Genomic DNA, 22,295 nt, shown 5'->3' on the forward strand with positions numbered 1-22,295 from the left:
TGAGCAGAAGCCAGACTGGACTAGAAGTATGAGAGGTGAATAAGTATAGACAAAGTTAATGGAGGTAACTCTGAGAAATTTCCTTGTGATGGAAAAAAGGAGTGATAGCTAGATGGGGGAAGGGCAATAGTGGAGGGTTTTAAGATATGTCTATATGCTGATGAAGAGAGGGAAAAGCTGGTGATGTGGGATTGAGGGCACAATCAGAGGAGTGAAGTCCTTGTAGGAGAGAACTGGAACTAGAGCCCAGGTGGAGGGACTGGCCTTTGAGAGAAGGAGAAAGACTTTCTTTACTGGGCCACAGTAACACGGGGAGATGGGTTTCCAAGTAGCCCATCACTTACACTTAACAAAGGAGAAGATATAATGGGGTCAACCTGTCACAATAGACCTCTGCCTACAAGGAGCTTCAAGGGGAGTGCCTCCATGGCTTGTTACTGTTCTTACCCTCACCCTACCTGCACATGCCCCTGGTTAAGATACTGACCCTGCCTATCAGCTCTGGCCAGGAAAACGGGCTGCTTTTGCAGGTGGCACCTTATGCAGAAAAAGTGTTTTTCTCAAGAGGCATCTGTGGGCATGGGAGGCATTGAGCATTTTCTGGATTCTTCAGAAATCCACTGAATTTTAATTTACTTCACATGGTGCTAAGTTCTTTTGTATTTCTCTTTAGTTTCTTTAGAATTTTTCTCCTTTAAACAATTACAGAAGCAATATGTAATTGTTGTAGAAAATTAAAACACACAAATGAGTAAAATAAACAAATTTTAAAACTTGAAATTCAGATAGGTTAATATTTATTGAACAGAAAACAAAAACTGCAAATTATAAAGCAAAATTGATTAAACTACGTTAAAATAAAGAACTTTTGTTCGTAAAAAAGACAACATAAAGAGGATGTAAAGATAAACCACACTGTAGGAGAAGTTATTTAAAATAGGTACATCTGACAAAGATCTTTTTTAGAGAATACAGAAAGAACTCCTAAAAATCAAAAAGCCAACCCACAGGATTATAAGCAAGAGGCCTGAACAGGCACTTCACAGAAGAATTATCCAAATGACCAACAAATATATGAAGACATGCTTAATCCCATTAATCACTAGGGAAATGCAAACTAAAACCACAATGTGACGCCACCACACACCCAGTGGGATGAGTAAAAACAGAGTGACACACTAACGTTGGTGATGAGGGGGAGGGACCGCCACTTACATATTAATGGTGGGGATCTAAGTTGATACAATTACTCTGAAAAACTGAGTGGTATTGACAGTTGATCTATGCACACCCTATGACCAGCAACTCCACTCCTAGGTAGATATCATATATATCCAAAAGAAATGTGTACATATATTCAAAAGAGACATATACTAGAACACTCAAAGCATTACTATTCACAATAGTTAGAAGTTGGAGACACCATTTCTGCTGTACAATGGACAAAGCAAGGTATAGTCACAAAGTAGTATACTGCAAAAACTGAGCAATTAATAGCTATTTCTACAGATGAATCCCACAAACATGCTGTTGAGTGAAAGGAGTCAGACACAAGAGCAAAGACTATATGGTTCTGTTTACGTAAAATACTGAAAAGCAAGACAAGCTGCAGTGTTAGAAGTCAGGATGTAGCAGGAGGCTCGTGGGAGCTGATAATGTTTTAGTTTTCAGTTAGGTTACATTCATCAAGATGTACGCTTCTGATCTGTATACTTTTCTGTATGTGTATTTTAATAAAACAATTACCTAAACATTCTCTGAAATCTGCTATTCAGAGATAACCACTGTTGACATCTTGGTATATAATCTTTCAAATTTCCCAGGTTCTTTTTATTTTAGTTTATTTTCCTGGGTTCTTTTTAATCATTAAAGAGAATATCAACTATTCAATATTCAACAACATTTACTGGATTGAAGAGACAAAGATTGATAAGATAAGGTCCCACACTTGATGATCAAGCTCTAGTTGGAGAGAGAGAGAGAGAAGAACTTTATTAAATAAAACAATGCTCTCTGAGGGTAAGTGTTATAACACAGCTGCGAATTAAGGGCTAGTGATTGTGCTGAGTCTGGAATATGCACCTTTTCCAGGGAGGCTTCACACGGAATGAGTACTTTTCCAAACTGACTTAGGTTAAGGGGAGACGAGTCACTGCAGATAAAACAGCACAGACAAGACATGTCTGTTGGGTAGCCACAACGGATCGATTTAGATGGAGTACAGGATGTGAACTGCGGGGAGCAGCAAGAGGGAAGTTTTGCACCAGTAAGGTTGGTAAGAGGCTTAGGTCAAAGAAAGAAGTCTGGGTTTTATTCCATCGGCATCTGCTACAGCTGCTCATTTTCTCCTCAATACATTTGGCTTCCAGGACACCTGGCTCCTGGTTTTCCTCCAACCTCACTAGGTGGCTCCTTGTCAGTCTCCTTTGCTGGCTCCTCTTTCCCCAGTCTCAATGTGGGAGTGTCCCAAGGCTCAGTCCTTGGGCCTCTTTTCTTGTCTGCTTAAACTTACTCCTCGTAATCACGTTTTCTGGCCTGGATTTCTCTTTCAAACTCCAGATTTTTCATCCAACTGCCTAACAAACATTTCCATTTGGATGTCCAATAGGCACCTCATTACATTTATAATATGTCCAGATAAACTCCTGATCTCCCCTCACAAGCTTCCCCATCCCAGCTGATGGCAACTCCATCCTTCCAATAGTCCAGGCCAAAACTCTGGAAACATCCTTGGTTCCTCTTCTTTCTCTCCTAAGACTTATCCAGTCTTTCAGGAAATAGTGCTGGCTCTACTTTCAAAAATATGTTCTCGATCTGATCATTACTCATTATATCCATTGCTATTTCACCCAAATTATCACCATCCTCCTCTTGATGACTATAATCTTTTTCCCTGCTACAGTTTACTCTTAACGTAGCAAAGTGATCCTTTTAAAATGTGAGTTAGATCATGTCCCTCTCCTAAACACCCTACAACGACTCCTATTTCACGGAGAGTAAATGTCAAAGTCCTGCATTATAGATGTGGTTCTCACTTCCAACCTCTACTTCCCTCCCACCTTCAACTCTATGACAGTACCTCCTAACTTTCCCCTGGCTCGCTCAGTTCGGGCCACCCTCACTTCCAAAATCAGGCCAGGCAAGTTCTTTGCTCTTAGGACTTTGCCACTGGCTGTGCAGTTCAGGATGCTCTTTCTCCAGACAGCCACATGACCAATCTACTTCACTTCTTTGCTCAAATGTCACCTTCACAATGAGGCCTACTCTGACCACCTAATTCAAAAATCTGATATCTCCTACACTCTGGATTCCTTTTAACCTGCTTTACTGTCCACAGCATCTATCACTATGAAATTTATTATTTATTATGCCTACTGCTTAATGCCTCTCTCTCCCCAACTAAACTGTAAAAACAGATCTTTGTTTTGTTCACTAAACTGTTTTGTTTACCTAGAACAGTGCCTGGAACACAGAAGGCATGCAGCAAATATTTATCAAGTGAATGAACAGCCAATTGGATCTATAAAAAAGACATCTGTTTTTTCATGTAATTTCTTTTCCGATTATAAAAGTGTACATTGCAGAAAATTTGGAACAAGCCAAAAACTATAAAGAAAAAAAGAGGGCAACCCTGTCAGGACCCCTCTCACTCTTGAGAGCTTTTCCTGTATCCTTGCTTAATAAACTTCTATTGCTTTACTCAAAAAAAAAAAAATCCACTCAGAGATAAATGCTGTTAATATTTTAATGCAGTCTCTTTCCCGTCTTTTTTCCAATGAAGACCTGGCTTCACATAGTTGCCATCATATTAAAGGCAATTTTAGTATCCTGCACCACTGAAAGGTTTTAGGTAGATAAAAATGCAATCTTATTGCTTCCTGTATGTATGTATGTATGTATGTATCTATCTATCTATCTATCTGTATCTACTTGCCTATCTACCTATCTTTTAAGTAATCTCTATGCCCAGCGTGTGGCTCGAACTCATGATCCTGAAATCAAGAGGCACACGCTCTACTAACTGAGCCCGCCAAGCACCCCTGTAAGACTGCACTTTAGATGGATCAGAGGTCAAGGAGCCCAGTATGAGAAACCTGATATAAACTCTAAACAGATGGAGAAGAGAGAAACATGAGGCGGGACATCGCCAGAAGGAACTTTTTTAATACTTTGAAGTGAGAAATCATAAGGGTCTGGACAAGGCAGTGGCGGGGATAATTCTGATGTAAATATATGACAAATTACAATGAAAGTCAGACCCAAAGCATTAAATAGTTCTTAAAAAATGTATCTAATCAAGCTTTCTTTTTAAACTTTATTTTGAAAATTGGCATACTTATAATTTCAGTGTGGAGGGAGTAAATTGGGCACTCTTCTTATTGATCAAAATGAGCAAAAATGGTACAACATTTGTGGAGAGTATTTTAGCAACTGACATCAAGGACATTAAAAATATTCATACCATTTAACGTCATATTTTGATTCCTTGGAATCTAAATATCGTACTGAAAAACTTCCACGTACAAAGATGTTCAGGATAGCATTATAAGAAGCAAAAGTAGAAAAAGATGTGATCAATCACAGTTAAGCAAACTGCAATTTTTATGTAATAATATAAGGCTATTAAAATTTACATATTAAAAGGATTTACAATATCATGGAAATTGTTTAAGATGTGTTACATAACATAAGCATAATACAAGACTACTTCAGGTTTGATTATACCCATAAAAGAAAGATACATAGAAAAAAATCTTTAATGAAATCAACCAACAAATTAATAGTTGCTTTTTTCTATAGGAAGACTTAGATGATTTATTTATCTTCCATTCACTCATTCACTCAATCAACAACTTTTCGGAATTTCTTCATTTGACCACGAGCACGTATTTCATTGAAATCTGGAACGCAATCTACCGTTTTAGATATGGGGACCTGAGTTACAAAACACAGTGTGAGCATGGTGGCAGTACTCACCAGGGCTGACACCAGCAGATGGCTCAGAAGAACTACAAGAAGCGCAGACCACTTTTTCTTCTCACAGCCGTCAAAAAATATGATGCCCCAGAACACGTGCAGCAGTATGATAACCAGCGTCATGAAAGCTGAAAGAGTGTCATCCATTAGTGCCCAGTCACCGACCAGCTGCTCATGAGACACAAGCTCCTGGGGTACACCACACTGCAAGTTTAAACACCGCCTGCCAGAACCAGGACTCCCACACACGTTTGCTCAAATATCAACTTGGAAAGCAACACGTCTGAATACAGGGTCAGCTCTGCAGCAACTTCCCATCGAGAAGGTGAACCTGTTAAACCTCAAGTCAGCTTGGACCTGGTTTTCAGGGAGTTTCTCTGAGAAAGAGAATAAAACTAGTGTGGTATCTAATCACATCTTTCCAAATCAGCCTTCTGTACTTTCCTCAGTTAAATGGAGTATCTTCAATTTAAACAAGTCTTCTCACTAAAGTGGAATTTCTCCTGTGTTCTTACCTTTTTTTTCTTTTAAAGGCCAATGGAAGAATAAAAATATTAAAAATTACAATAATTTATCTTAGATTCTTCTTAGGCAATCAAAACTGAATTTGATCAGCACACCCAGGTTTTTCTGTGGAATAGTGTGTGTGTGTGTGTGTGTGTGTGTCTCCTGTGTCCTGGAAACATTATTTAAAATGAGCAAGTTCCAAATATTCTTAAAGTTTTAATAGCAAAAAAAGGGCATATCAATTTTCCTTTTCGGCCACATAATAAGATACAAGTAACACCCACCAATCTGGTAAAATTCAAGTCTGACAATTCTCTTTCACATTGCAGATAGGAAAACAATCTAGGATTGCCTAGTAAAGTTGAAAATATGTATTCTCTATTTCATTCCAGCAATTCCACAGCTAGATCTATACTCTGAAGCAGTTGGTTCTTGGATCAATAGATCACTAGTACCTGAGAACTTGTTAGGAATGCAAATTCTTGGGACCCACGCCAGACCTCCTGAATCAGACAATGAGTCTAGCAACCTGTGTTTAAACAGCCCTGCAGGGGATTCCGAAGTACGGTCAAATTTGAGAACCACTGCTCTGGAGAAACTAACATATTTGCACAAGGAGACATATATAAGAATATTTATATCAGCACTGTTTGTAATAACAAAAAATTTTCATCATTACCAGAATGGATGACTTGTGGTGTATTCACACAATGGTATACTATATGATCTATATTATAAATGATCTCAAGAGTATAAAGCTCAGTGGGGAAATAAGCATATTGTGGGAAAATGTCTATTATTTATACAAAGTCAAAAATATCCAAAAACAATATTAAAAGGACATAACTACTGTGGTTGGAGGAAAGCAAGCTGTTCTATCTAGTGACACTGTGCCATCATTTCAGGAAATGATGGTAAATACTTTTAAGGAGAGGAGGGATTTTAAACTATGTAACTTTGGGAGGGCAGTAGACTAAGACTCAAATGACATAAGGTACTTTCCTGCTAAAAAACATCTTTGATGAATTGATACTGTGTCCAAAGCAAAGTCCAAATATCTTGGATTACCACCCAAGGCCCTCTACAACCTAGACCCAAATTATTACCCTTTACTAATCCTCAAATATAGTCTACAAGGCAGAAAACAAACACTCTTACACTCTATGTCTCTGTGCTTTTACATGTTTTTTACACTGATTGTCCCTTTTGCCTGAATACTCACTACCCCCCTGCCATTTCACCATATCCAAATCTTACTTCAAGATTTAGCTTGATGTCATCTCCTTGGTGAATTCTTTCTGACACCCACTCTTCATTTCTGTAGGAACACTCAGCACACATTTACTGAGCACCTGGATAGTCTGGCCTGAAGACGCTGTCCAAGAGCTCAGGAGTCACACAGTCCTGAGATGGAGTGCCGGCTCCACGCTGTGGCTTTGGGCAGACTATTTAACTTCCTTCACCTTCTGTTTCCTTTATTTCTAAAACAGGGACAATAATATCTCATAGGGCTGTTGCAGGGAAGAACAGTGCTTTGTAAACCACAGCTTTTCAGTGAACGACATTACCATGTGCTGCAGCCTCCAGATTCAAAGATGAGGACGGCAGGGCCTTTAGTGAGTTGTACGGTCAGGCAGGAAAATGAGGCAAGCAGCAACAGTAGTGTGGGGAGTGTGCTAAAATGCACTCTTCTTCACTCTTACAGATTCTTTCCTTCTCTGACCTTGTATTACTTTCACATTTATGTTCTTCCTCCCCTCTTTCCTTAATCCATACAACAAGTACTTATTCGATGTCCACCATGGGCAGGCACTCTGCTGGGCACTGGGCTACCACGGTGCACAAAACATAATTTCATGGGACTCTGCCTCATCCTTTTAGTTTACTGTTTTCATTAACACAGTATCCAAAGGGGAATTCTCAGACATTTGTTAAACTACCGTAAGTTTTTACTTGACTGCTTATTTATTCAGCTGGCATTAATTTCTGGCTGGCTTCCATGTCATCATAAGCCTTTACTATTACAATGTGCCATTTAGAATATTGGGATTCATTGTTTATCCCCTCTGCAACTGGTCAGAGGTCCAACAGAAACTGAGACCTGAATACCTATTCTGCCACATACATGTAGCTAGAGGTACATACAATTTTGATACTTCTCTCTAGCAAATGGAAATCCAACTAGAAATGAAGATTCGCTAATAGTATCTCTAGGATACTCTTCTAATTACTAAAACTTTCTCATTTCAGGTACCTAACTATAAAATTCTAAAAGTCCTTCAGTAAATCTAACGCTATAAAATTTGCTGTTCTAATATTCGTAACAGTAGGAAAAAACCTTCTCCAAATTAATCATAAAAATATCACAATTCATTTATAACCCAGATTAATAAAAGGAGCTTCCATAATTTCTAGTGTTTTGGAACATTAATCAGAAATCTGAACAATTCTGGGGCACCTGGGTAGCTCAGTCAGTTAAATGCCTGACTCGTGATTTCAGCTCAGGTCATGATCTCAGGGTCGTGGAATCGAGCCCTGCGACAGGCTCTGCGAATGTGAAGCCTGCTTAAGATTCTCTCTCTCCCTCACCCCACGCATGCACACACTCTCTAAGAGAGAAGGAGACAAAGAAAGAAAGCAACAAAGAAAGTTAGTTAAAGAAATCTGAATAATTCTGGGGCGCCTGGGTGGCTCAGTCATTAAACGTCTGCCTTCGTCTTAGGGCGTGATCCGAGTCCTGGGATCGAGCCCTGCATCAGGCTCCCTCTTCCGCTGGGAGCCTGCTTCTTCCTCTCCCACTCCCCCTGCTTGTGTTCCCTCTCTCGCTGGCTGTCTCTCTCTCTGTCAAGTAAATAAAGAAAATCTTAAAAAAAAAATCTGAATAATTCTAACAGGTATTGTACATCTGTTTGTGAAATCGTAGCTGCTAGTTTGATAATGGACTTCCAACAATCTTTTAAGTCAAATTCTCTTGGTAAAGAATGTTTTAACCTATTTCTAAGCAAAATGTTTCAGGGTTATCTTTAAGAAGCTACATTTAGGGGCACCTGGGTAGCTCAGTCGGTTGAGTGTGACTCTTGATTTCAATCTGAGTCCCGGGATCGAGTCCCATATTGGGCTCTGCACTCAGCAGGGAGTCTGCAGTCGGGATTCTCTCTCTTTCCCTCTCCTTCTGCCCCTCTCACTCCTGCTCTCTCTCTCTCAAATCAATAAATAAGTCTTAAAAAAAAAAAAGACTACATTTACTATTTGGTTCTTTTGTCCTTGAATATACTCCAAATGTTCTAACACAGAGATTCATAAACATCCTCATTTTCATGCTTGTCACTCTCTCCCTTATTCCTAATATTTACTTTTCTGTCCTTGCAAAGACAACGGCCTAAAATAGCAACTGATTCTAACACTGGATCCTACCAGTACTGAAACTGCTATCATCTGGCTTTCCGTGACAACTTCACAGAATCTCTATGCCAGAGAGAGCCAAGGGCTGCCGCTGGGTGGTAGCAGCAACAGGCAGAGGCAGACTTTGCAAAGCCAAAGGTTAGCCTCAACTGCCCACAGACAGGACGTGATCACTAATGAGCTTCTGGCTTCTTTTTCCGAGAAAAGAGTCTGGGGTGTCAAGGTTCTGTGCAGTGAGGGACTCTCCTCCATCCTTCTTGGTTGCAGATACTCTCTGGGTTCTTAAGAGATCTCCAGTGACCTCGCCCAAGTAGAAGTCAAGCCACAGAACTAAATATTTTTGAAAATGTCTTTCCCATAATAGGGATTTAACTTAAAAACTTTGTTTTAAAAAACATGACAATTTTGTGACCTCTTATTATAATACAGCAGTATATATATTACTAATCAAATAATTCTCCAAGATTTAAAAAAGACATTTTGAACACCATCTCAAGCTACACAGCAGTAAGAAAGGTGTAATAGTGTCCTCTAATACCAGCGAGATCATAAGGAGATGTTCTGAAAGCAATCTGAATGACTACTGGCATTTAAACAGCATTAATCATTTCATATTTATGAAAATGCTTCTAAAGTATGCTCATGAGCTGAACAGACTGCCCAAAATACGACTTTGTTTAAATTCTTGCTAGCATATGGTAAAGAATAATGAACTTCTCTCTTCAGATTAGTTCATCAGTGTGGAGAGTGAGCACTGGGAAGCCTATTAGATGTTTTCTGATCAATCCCCATGCAATGAAAAAGTAAATCCCACAGGACCCACTTCAAATCCAGTTTAGAATCTCACTTCATTAAAACAGTCACTGTGGGAAAGTTCCTTCTCAAACTGAACCCAAATCTGCCTTCTAACTTAGTGATTCACAAGTGAGGCAATTTTGCCCCCAGAGAGCATTTGTCACTATCCGTAGACATTTCTGGTTGCCACACTGGGGTGAGGTACTTCTGGCATGTAGTCGATAAAGGCCAGGGATGCTGTTAAACACCCTACAACACACAAGACACCCTTCCATCTCCTGCCAACAAGTAATTATCTGACCCAAATGTCAATAGTGCCATTGACGAATCCTGCTCCAACTGCCATTGTTGATTCTAGGAAGGCTTTTTGAAGAAATACAAGTCAACTCTTTTTTCCTCACATGTGGTATATTAAAAAAAAAAAAAAATTGAAACTCTCTGTATTACCCAGCTATTGTCACAAAAATGGTGTGTAACAAACCATGCCAAAAGTTATATTCACTATAGCTTGGGGCACCTGGCTGATTCAGTCAGTGGAGCATGTGACTCTTGATCTTGGAGTTTGAGTCTGAGCCTCACATTAGGTGTAGAGATTACTTAAAAATCAAATTTAAAAAAAAAGTTACTGGCTATAGCTGCCACTGGGAGCATTGGTGGTCAAGGCAGTGCCCACCAGAACCTGGGGTATAAATCTTTAATGGGGAACCTATCTTCTAGCAGCGTGCAGAGAGTGTGGGCTCTCAGGATCCTACTGCTTTGTATTAATGCTGTGTTGGCTTTATGAGGTTAACTAGGACCTTTCCATGTTTGTTTCTGGCCTGGAATAGTTTCAGCACCATCAGATTTACTTTTCCTTTAAGCATTTGCTCCAAACCAGCTCCCAAACCATCTATTCCTGATGTCAATATAAAGCAAAACAAAGCACAAAAGAACTTGGATGGAGATTTCAATGAAAGTTGGAGATAAGACCTGCAGTTGGATTAGATGTGAGTTAAAAGAAAAAGGGAAGCATCAGAAACTGCTCCAAGGTTTTTGGCCTGAGCAACGGGAAGGATGGAAGGGCATCAACTGAAATGAGGAAGACTTCAGAGATACATCACTTAAAGATGTTGTTCCACTGTCTTCTGTTCTCCAAAATTTCCGATGAGAAGTCAGCAGTACTCAAATCATTGTTCCACTGAATGTAAGAAGAAAAAGTCCCCCTAGAGATGGAAAAGCAGCCCACCATCTGAAACCAGGACTTTAATCTCAAGACTGAAATATTCAATATTCAAAGTTACTATTTGGGTAAGTCTTTGTAAATCAAAATATTCAACTAAATTTTTGGTGAAGAACTTTAGCACAATGAAAAAGCTGATAAAATCAAATAGACCTATCCTTTAAAGTAAACCTCAGGGTTCCTTTAAAAAGAACCATAAAGATTTCCGAACATTTATGTATATAATACAAAAAGTCTGGTTTCAGGAAATTTGGCTAAAACATGCTCCAGGAATAGCAATGAAAAACCTCACAGTAAACCAATGAAACATATTACAAAGTGAATGATTTCCCCAGAAATCGCGCGATGCGGCAGCTCTGACATGAACACCCTAGTTCTCTTTGGAAGCACGGTGGAGAGATAGAGAAGTAAACTGGTACAAGTGATCCCAGCATTGAAGAGCATCCTTGCTGATGGGAAATAGGCCAAGAATAGATGTAAATGCCCCCAACAGGACATGCTCCCAACAGAGCCATGGAGCTTCACAGGATCAAGCAGAGGTGGTTGAGGAAGACCAGCCTGATCAATAAAGTTGAAAACAAGGCAGATTTTCTCCCCCTTTCAAACTGTAAATATTAGATATAATGGATAAAATATATATTCCTATGAGACTGAATGAAAGAAGATACTATGCTAGATGATATTCCAAAAATGTTACTTTTTCCCGTGCAAATCACCCACACAGAGCAGTACCTGCTCATCACTGCTATGAAAAATATCTCTGGGAGTTTCTCTAGGGAGGAAAAAAAAAAAACAAAACTAAACACAAAAACACAAAAAAATTAAAGGCAGCAGTAGATGTAGAAAATAAGGATTGACTCACATGTGAAGAAGAAACAAGAGTCCTGAAGAGAAATGAGAAGCAGAAGCCATCAGATGCCCGAGCCGCACAGGGGTGAGCAGGGGCCGAACACTCGGCCGTGTGACAAGAGACAGCAGTGTTTCAGGAAGTGGCACGGAACATACCTCAAGGAGCCACAGCCTGCATCATTCCTTCAGCCAAACTCTGCGGAGCAAACCACTGAGCTGCCAGTTTGCACACTGCATGCAGGTGGCTACCTGTGCTCTGCACACATGGTAACATATCCCAGGCTGCTAGTCTCTAATAGGCCAAGATTTAGTGAAAGGACAATCCAAAAGTATAATTTTCCATTCTCAGTTACTTGAGCAGCTTGAAGGAAAGACTATTATACTACTGATGTAACGAACAAATATATTTGATGACAACACTGATGACATACTACAGCATATGGAATGTCCCTGTGTCATAAACAGTGGCAGTTAGTTATGATACTTTATTATAAGAAATTAAAATTCACCATACTCACACTGTTCTTCAGTACCAATTTTAGTTCTTCAGTATTCCTGTTAAACAACAGTGCACAGAGCTGAACGTGATACTCCACATGGGGTCTGACCTGTACTGATTTCTCCTAGTGAGTGGCTAAAAAGTTTAAAACCTTACCTAGACAGGAGCACTACCAAGAAAATATAAATGAAATGATTTGGGGGAAGTTTTGGGTTTTCTTAAAGATTTATTTGAGAGAGAAAGAAAGAGTGCACGCACGAGCACATCACAGGTATGAGCAAGGGACCGGGCAGGAGAGGAGAGAATCTCTAGCAGACTCCTTACTGAGCACGGAGCCCAAGAACCACGAGGCGCTTGATCTCATGACCCTGATATCATGACCTGAGCTGAAATCAAGAGTCAGTCAACTGATTGAGCCACCCAGGTGCCCCTGATTTGGGGAAGTTTTAAAAATAAAATATTAGTTTCCCTTCTTACTGAGTACTAGTTAAAGACATTTTTCTCCTAAAGCATAAGGGAGGCAATTCAGAGTGATAAACCCAGATTCCACGAAAAGAAATTAGCCTCTAAATCCTGTTTTTTAATTTCAAGAACGGAATTCTCTATCCTGATAAGAACCAAATTCTCTATCTTTAGGCCATTTTAAAGTTTATTAGATCACTTAAATATATACCCTCTAAATTAATTTCATGTAATTCATTACAACTCTGAGCTAGGTATTGTTTTTGTTTTTCCTGAAAGATGAGGAAATTGAGGGTTAAATGAAAGTCCAGTACTTCCTTTGCCCAGTGAACAACGTCTTTCCTACCTCTAGGCCAGTAGGGAAGACACCTCTTTCCTCCACTGGGAACATTCCTCCCTGACAACCTCCTTTTGCCTGCCTAGCTATTATTTATCCTTTCACAGTTCCTACTCAAATAGCACTTCCTCCATAAGCTGTGCCTAGCTTTCATTTTTTCAATCAATATTTGAGTCCATCTAGCAATAAAGGTCTCCGCAAGGTGCTGGGGTGAACAAAGCAGACACAGTCCTTGCACTTAAAAGGCTTAGCATCCGGCTGGAGAGACGTAAGTAACTACACTGTTGACCAATTAATTACAAGTGCAGGAAGTACTACAAAATAGAAGCACAAAACCATCTGAGTGTGAGTTAGAGCTTGACTTTTGTGTGCTCATGGCTCTTCCTCATCACAGCATCTGTCACACTTTATTATGATTAGCTGTTTGTCTTTATTCCCCACTAGGAGTAGAAGGTATAGGCATTAACTAAACTGTACTGTCATAGCTTATAACTTCTGTTTAATAAAAATACTTAATACTCATGTATGGAATGAGTGATTAAACGATCAAATGGACTTGCCCAAAACATTAAATTAATGAGCCAGAATAAGACTTGAACTTAGGACTCCAATTTCCATACTTTTGCCTTTATATAGCATTACTAAGAAATGGTAATGATTCGAAGAAAAGTTAATGCTAGCCTACACAACTACAAATAAAAAATAATGAACTTATACATATTATTTATAAACTATGCCTACCTGTAACATGAAAACCTATGTACACACAGGTATCATAGAGTGTATCTCTGATACTAACATAAATATACTAATTAGTGACCCCATAAGCTTTATTTATTCTGATTACTAGTTAGGCATTTGTAATGAAGTATGTTAAACTAACATATAAACTTATAGATTTAACTGACAAATTAAAAATGAGCTCATGCCTAAATAAGTGGTAACAATATCAGTTATAAATAATACATACAACAAACACAAATAATATACAAATTTGGGGTTATTATTTTAAAATGCAATGAAAAGTAATAATTCAAAGTTTATGCTCCAAAGAATGATCCTATAACAAACTCCTGCATATGATAAAATCACTACTCTTTCACTCTGTACGTACACACTCACAGCATGGTCAGCCTGCCATCCTAACAGCTAAAGACATTAAAATATTTTATTTTCTTTTGAATATTGAATTTTCCCTTGAATTTATAGAAATTGCAAATACAACCCCCAAACTGCTAGCACCTCCTTTTCACTTTCTTCCAAAATAATCATTTTAAAGCTAGTCTTATGAAAGGGAGTTAGCACCATCTAGTGAAAGAAGCTAGCAGAAAAATAAATTCCATTAGGAGAATGCTACTTGAACCAAAAGAAAATTGCTTATGTAGCAGTATAAAAGACCCATTTCAGAAAACATACAAAACTGTAGCAGTAATACCCCCTCCTGATTATGCTTTAATTTATATTGGACTCTAACAGATGTTACCTATTAACATTACATTTGTCCTAAAAACCTAACACTTATAGTTCATCAAAAAACTGTCAGAAAGGTTCTAATTATGGAATGCTTAAAATGAAGAAAATTTGCTTTGTTGGAGGCACCACTAAATAAGTCCAACCCGTGAACTTGTAGCCGGATGTAATGGGCCTTGTCTTAGTCCTTAGAAACGACAGACCTTGGAAAGTCATTACACATTTTGTACAGGGAAGATCAGTTTGGTGGCCGCATACAGGCCAGATTCACATGAAAGTCTGTTGAGAAAGACTAACGAGTTGGGGGTTGATGGATGTAATCTAGACAGGAGATAGCAAGGCCTGGACTAAAACGAGGAACAAGAGTCCACGGGGTTTAGGGATCACTGCAACAGGCGGGACGACTGTGAACTACAGCAGCAGTTCTTAAAATCTGGGCACTGTATCTGGTTCTAGTATTATCTTAAACTGTATTAAAATAGTTATTCACTTTTGTTTAGTCTTATTTTCTCTATTAGAGGGTAAGCTCCTTGAGAACAGAAATTCCTTTAGTATAGATGTTAAATAAATAATATTTAATAGGATATGCGCATGGGGGTCACTTAATTTAATTATATAACTTGTGGAGATAACAAAAAATACAGTGGAATTTTCTTAAAACTATTTTTAAAAGATTCCTCTCGAAAACTGAAGAGAAATTTTATGTTAATTATGTACATTACAACTCTCAAATGCATGATCACTGCATCATGATGACGATTTTTACCTGGGGGGTGAAAAAGCAGTTTGAAATGAGTTGATGATCCCTTTCTACTGCACTTTTGGATAAAAAGGTCAAGTCATCTATTATCATTTTTTCCTCTCAACTTCTTTTTTCAAAGAATATAGCATGATTTATTTTTAAATGTTCAAAAGCAGGAAAACTATTAATTTTTTTCAGATACTACATGAAGGTAAAAGTTTCATGTTTTACCTTCAAAACAGAACATGTATATAAGTTAAAAACCTAGCTTTCAAACCTGGTTAACCTAGGCACTTAATAACACAAAATCAGGGCAATAGTTACCTGTGGGGGAAAAACAATGAGAAACAAGGGACTCTAAGTTCTCTGTTAATATTCTAACAGAGAATATTTTACTATACTAATGTTGATGTGTAGTTGATGTATTATAAGTGAATTTTAGAACCTTTCTGACAGTTTTTTGATGAATTATAATAATAAGTGTTAGGTTTTTAGAACAAATGTAATGTTAATAGGTAACATCTGTGAGAGTCCAATATTCTTAAGAAAAAGGGAAGATTCTTTAAATGATACAGATATGTTTAAATGTACATTTTAGATGCATAACATTACATTAAACAAGAAGCATTTTTTCCCCTCTCAATTTCAAAATTCAATTATACTGCCTATCCCAAAAAGGGGCCAAGATGACTAATTAAAGACTAAGGCTTATACTGAAGATAAATGCAAACCAATAAAAATATAAAAGCATATAGCTATAAAAATTCACTTATAATACATCAACTACACATCAACACTAGTACAGTAAAATAAAAATAAATTTTATATAAGCTAAATTCCACCCTAAAATTCTAAAATACTCTAACCAAAATTTTTATTTTCCTACGTCCTTTACTTCTGATATCTAACAGTATTTTGCCTTTAGAAGGTATCATATAAATCTAAATTTTGAATTCCGAATCCAGAAAACTCCAATAAGGATGAATACTTAGACCAGAAAACTGCTATTCGCAACGAGTAGGCACATACCTGAATTTAGGAAGAACTGGGGAGAGTCTCCATGAATGCCCACTGTGCCTGGTCCCAAGGAGTCGGAAAGGGTATTTACAAAGGCAAATACTCCACTCATGATTCCAAAGCCCAAGCCAGAAACTACAGAGGAAGAAAGAAGTTAGACCCGTTTCAAGCTATGATTTCTCTTCAAATCAAGTTTCCAAGGACTAGACAACACTATTTTGAAGGGGAAATAGTATACACGGTGTTGGAGAAGCAATGAAAGGCTGGCTCAGGAAAGATGAGTGCTTGGCTAAATGATAAACAGAGAAGGGTGTAAAAGGAAGGGAAATGAACAGTGGAATGTAGCAGAGAAATGAAAAAAGAAAAAGATCTAGAAAGGCACGGAAACAATAGACGAGACAGAGGACATAAAACTGGAACTGAGCTTGAGGGATGACTGCCTGGAGTAGAAAGGGTGACTCAACTTAGGGATCTCGATCCTCCCCCCAACCCCCTGCCCCCGCATGCACGTGAGCCTCTCTCTCTCTCTCTCTCTCTCTCTCTCTCTCAAATAGGTAAATCTTTTTTTCTAAAAGAAGCAAAAAAACCTGCAAAGATATTTTTTAAAAAATGGCTTTTATGTCAAGTCTGGCTTTTTCTCTTAACGACAGCATGCAGCTCCAACTTACCGTAGGCCAGTAATCGCATAGAAGGTGCCGTCTCATCTGGGTTTATACTCTTCAAACCCTCACTGGCTTTTCTAAAACAAAGCACACAATTTTTTAAAAGAAAAAGCTGTACATCAGGAAAACACACAGGTATTTCAAAGTCTAGACACTTACTGAGGCTCCTGATCAGGTTACGCCTTAAATCTAAAATCCATTTAAACACTCGTGACTCTAGAGAACAAAGGGGGGCTCCTCCGGGAGGGCGGGGTGGGCTAAATAGGTGATGGGGATGAAGGAGGACACTGGTTTTAATGAGCACCGGTGACGTATGGAAGTGTTGAAACACTGTATTGTAGAAATGAAACCAATATTACCCTGCATGGTAACTGGAATAAAAGTAAAACCTAAAAATAGTAAACAAAATGAAATCTATTTAAACAAAACCCAGCAAATTTTCAATTAACTAAAATCAACCAGAATTTCCAACCAACTTTACCTTTCATCTGACTTTTCACATAAAAAAGAAAAAATAAGAAGAATATAAGTAAACAAGCCATCAGGGATTGAATTAGTAAGAAAAAAAGCAATGGCTCTGACTACTTTCTGAGCTCAGTAAATATTTATTTAATTCAATATTCTATGGCCTCTAACACTCTGAATTTTTCCCTCTTCCCAAAGTACTAGATCTTCAATGCCAGTTTGTTGATACTTTGTAATATCTCCTGCCTGGGTTATAGCTATTTTCCCACCCTTCCTTTTACCTTCCACTTCGTAGAACCTAAGTTATACTCATCCTCCAAAGTCTCATTTAGTCAGCAGTTTCCCAAAGAATTCACCTCTACCAATGATTGGTAATCACTAATCTCTCCTTACTCTTAAATCCTAGAATGCCCATGGTCTGAGCTCTCATATGGATGCTTAATCATATGATCCTCAGATGATAAAATATTCTACATATTTGTTTCATATCCCAATCAGGCATCAGGGGAGAATTAACCACAGAAGAATAAAATGCTACCCTCAAAAAAGGAGATAAATGAATACCTAAGTGAAACATTAGAATACTGATCGATAAAAAATGATCTTCAGATCATTTATGATCTGTGCTTCTGTTGGGAACAATTCACAAACTTATCATGAGTCCCTGCTCCCATGCAGATGTGTTAGGTAGGAATGCAAGGTGTGGCTGTCAGTTCTATTACTGTCACTATTACTAACATTTGTTGGCTAGAAACTCTGCAACAACGACCCTGACTCAAAGGATATTTACATTATATTTGTGAGAAGGTATATTTGTTGAAGCAATAAAGAAACCAAACATTTTCGACTGATTTTTCACCAAGTACTGAAACAAAATGAGTTAGGTTAACTCTAAGAGTAGAAAATTAAATTAACCAGAACATATTTATATTCTGAGCATTGTGTTAAATTTCAAGGTATGCATATTCAATATAGCTGGCCTATTCATTACATAATATAAATATCATTGATTACTTTAAATTAAGGCAATGCAGAATTCAACCAAAATAGTAATAAGCACAATGAAAAGGGCCTTTTGCTTTTCTAAACCCAAAAGAAACAATATGCCATTTCAGGGCTCTCCATTTAGAAGCATTATTTGGTAGCAAGGACATTAATCAAAACTTCAGTGGCTATATCATCTTTTTCTGGAGCACTAACCAACTAAAATATCCAATTTTCCTAAATAAAATAACCTGTCACAGGAATGTTGTTAAAGGCTAATTAAAGCTGAGAGACATATATGATAGCAATAATCTCTATCAACAAGTGGACATAATGGTACAACAGAATCAAATTTTGGAGGATTTGTTTTATATCAATCGCTCAATGAGTAAAAGATTTTTGCTATCTGATATAGCAAGGTATTGCTATCACAAATGTATTAAATATATAAATTCAAAAGTTTAATAAACTTCCTCATTCTAAGTTGCAAGTTTGTTGGCATTAACGGTTCTCAATGCTAACATTAGGAAATGAAAAAGGAGAAAACACCATTAGTTCTGATGTTCCTAATGGATAGAACACATGATCAATGATGTGAGGGACAATGTTTTTAATTTGACCGTTTTACTGAAGTGGAAATTCTGTGTTTACATTTATTACTATTTCCAAGAACAAAAAAGAAAAAGTCCAATTTTTAAAATATAAAGTTTGTGGGGTACTTGGGTGGCTCAGTTGGTTAAGCATCTGCCTTTGGCTTAGGTTGTGCTCTCAGGGTCCCGGGATGGAGCCCCGCCTTGGGCTCCCTGCTCAGGGGGGATCTGTTTCTGCTTCTCCCTCCCCCTCAGCCCCTCCCACCCCTGCTCATGCTCTCTCTCCCTCTAATAAATAAAATCTTAAAAAAAAAAAAGAAATTGTAGTAATGATTATCTTATTTTTTCTATAAATGGAAGATGTTCTAGAATTAGGAAATATTTATGGTATCGGCATTATAAGACAAAATTGAATTAAATTACAAAAGCTACAAGTCAAAAAATGTTTAATGTATGTTTTAGGCAATGTATGCAACCATAATTTGGATTTTTAAAGAAATTATTATAGGAAGGACTATCACTTGTGGCCACATGCCAGTTCCTCACAGTACAGCTCTTTGCTAGGCTGAAAGTTACAATTCATTTATTCATTCTTCAAGATGAAGTACTTGTTCCCGAGGGCTGACCCATGAAATAAATATATATTAGACTGCAGTGATATATATTTTGATTCAATTTCATATATGTAAAAAACTGGTACAAACCTTCCACGTTTTAATCTTGGCACCAAATTCAGATAGCAAAAATGTGATTGAGTACTTTAAAGTTGAAATCCTACTTTGGAAGTGGAGATAGTTAAAATATTAATTGAACCCAAGTTCCTATATTTGAATGTAGTACTGCATATGAGCGCAAGTTAAATGCATTTATATGTTAGTCATGGATAATGTATCATAATTCTCAAACTTGTTTTAACATATAACTACATGACAGCAAATATATCTAAAATTTGCTAGAAAAATATTGTACAATAATACAAAGGCTTGGTGAAGATGCATTTTGCAATGGCAAGTAAAGGTACCTGTTAATACAGGCTTGTCCTATCATCTGCTTGCTAATTTCCAAAGGCCCTTTCAGAGGAATAATCATGGTTTCCCTAGAGGGCCAAAGAGGCTTCTCTGAACTTGGTGTCACGAGAGCCTTGACTGACCTGTAATTCCTTTCCCGTATGTCCCCACTCCCTCATTGCCCTCATTAAAAATGGCAACCTATGTTCAGCTTGTACTTCTTTAGAACTGTAGGACAGTGCCAATAAAAGGTTGCATTCCAGGCAGAATCCATGAAGAAACAGGTGGTAAAGAACAGCAGATTCAGTCACTGAAGGTAAGTTGGATTTTAGTAATATCCTGAGGGATTATTAAACCCATGTCCTGAAACTGTGAAAATCTATTCCAAATTAGGTCTGCTTCAAAGGTAGGACCAACAAACGTGAAAATGCAAAACCAACATGAGCCAATGATATTGCTGACAGGAAAAAAACAGTGCAACCTGAGACCGAGTTAAGAGTAGAGTGCCCAAGCAAGGGTAGGAAAGGCCACTGCTCTCTGTGTTACTTCGACCACAGCAGGGTACTGTGCTGGGTCCTAAGCACAGGTAAACTCCAGGCACTAACAAAAAGGGATGTCTACTGACGTAAAAGAGATGATAAAAGGTTTAGAAGCCACATCTGTGTCTTCTGAGGGCCAGGTGAAGAAATGAGGTATGTGTAGCCTTGAAAGAGACAAGATGACAACCATGTAAGAAATTTCATTTGGCTATGTGGGGCAGAGGTCAGAAAGAGGGACATTTTGATTACCTGAATATATTCTACAGTTAAAATTAAATTTTGGAGTGAAAGTAACTGTTGCATACCAGAAACATTCAACCACAGCTGAATAGATGGTCCATCTGTTAAGGACTGTATTCTTGTGGACACTTAAATGTAATTGTTCGTATTTGGTTGTTGCTCTTTAATATTTCCAGAAACTAATGGAGATCTCATTTTTAAACCTTTTCTAAGACTTTTGCTTCTAAGCAATGGCTTCCTGGTTTGCTATTTGTAATTAAAATTGCTTCATTATGAAATTTCAATATCTGTTATTAAAAGCAACAAGTTAAGGGGGCACCTGGGTGGCTCAGCTGGTTGATTGCTCAACTCTTGGTTTTGGCTCAGGTCATGATCTCAGGGTCATAAGATCTCCACTCAGTGTGGAGTCTGCTTGAGATTCTCCCTCTCCCTCCACCACCCACCTCTCTAAAATAAATGAATAAATAAATAAAAGAAAAAAGAAACAAGTAGGGCCACCTGGTGGCTCAGTCAGTTAAGCCTCTGACTCTTTGATTTCAGCTCAGGTAGTAATCTCAGGGTTGTAAGATGGAGCCCCTCATCAAGCTCCACATTGAGCATGGACCTGCTTAAGATTCTCTCTCTCCCTCTGCCCCTCCCCACCCCCCACACTTTCTGTAAATAAATAAATATATAAAATCTTTAAATGCAACAAGTAAAAAATATAAAAGGCCTGGCAAGAACAAATTATCAGAAGCCTATTACAAGAGATGCTGTTGAGGTTGTCTTGATTACATACATGAAATTTGTGGAATGCCTTAATTATCTCACTTGCAGAAATAAAAAGAGCACACTGATCACTTCATTAAGCCTTACTACATAATCAAAGCCAACTTCATGACTGCCTGAAAGAAAGTATGGTTCCAAGTTCAAGCTGTATTTCAAATCAGTGGTTTCATGTGAGGTCCTCATGGATCCTACAGATGACCTACTTCCTGGACTAAAAAGGGAACTCATAACCATGGCTTTTTAAATATATCTTTCTATTATAGGTATGAAATCACATGAAATATCACAAAATAAACCCGTTTTCCCCTAATACAGTCAAAATAATGGTAGGCATAATCTCTATAAGAATCATTTATTTTCAGTGGTGGCAAAGAGAAGCACACATTAATTCTAAGCTGGAACAGCTTTTCTTGTTGTTTCAATGACTATTTCTCTAGCTTATTTTCCTCCAGGGCACTTATTATCTTCTAGCATACAGTGTATTTTATTGTTCATTCAGTGTTGTCTCTTTCCACTATAACCTCCATGAAGACAGAGACTTGTCTACTAATCATGTATCCCCAGTGCCTAGAACAGTGCCTGACACTAAGTAAATTCTCAAGAAATATTTTTTGAATGAGTGAAGGAAGAAATGTCCACAAGTTATATTTGCAGGGCACGTGGGTGGTTCAGTCGGTTGAGCGTCTGACTCTTGATTTCGGCTCAATCAAGCCCCAAGTTGAGTGGACTCCACCCTCGGCAGGGAGTCTGTCTGAGATTCTCCC

The 22,295-nt window shown here is 38.0% G+C and overlaps 1 protein-coding gene across 6 annotated transcripts in view; it reads right to left on the minus strand.

Annotated features, from left to right (window-relative positions):
- Positions 1-22,295, minus strand: part of APH1B (aph-1 homolog B, gamma-secretase subunit) — a 53,031-nt gene that overhangs the window by 28,623 nt on the left and 2,113 nt on the right. For 5 of the 6 annotated variants that reach the window (XM_040643146.1, XM_040643147.1, XM_040643149.1 and 2 more), the window contains exons 3-5: positions 16,945-17,015; positions 16,289-16,411; positions 4,978-5,105 (exon numbers count right to left, since the gene is read on the minus strand). In XM_040643146.1, coding sequence (XP_040499080.1) covers positions 4,978-5,105; positions 16,289-16,411; positions 16,945-17,015 — 322 coding nt within the window. The remainder of the gene's footprint in view (positions 1-4,977; positions 5,106-16,288; positions 16,412-16,944; positions 17,016-22,295) is intronic. The other variant, XM_040643150.1, reaches the window with a different exon arrangement.

The sequence above is a fragment of the Ursus maritimus genome, unplaced genomic scaffold (genome assembly GCF_017311325.1).
Source record: "Ursus maritimus isolate PB19 unplaced genomic scaffold, ASM1731132v1 scaffold_27, whole genome shotgun sequence".
Lineage (NCBI taxonomy): Eukaryota > Metazoa > Chordata > Mammalia > Carnivora > Ursidae > Ursus > Ursus maritimus.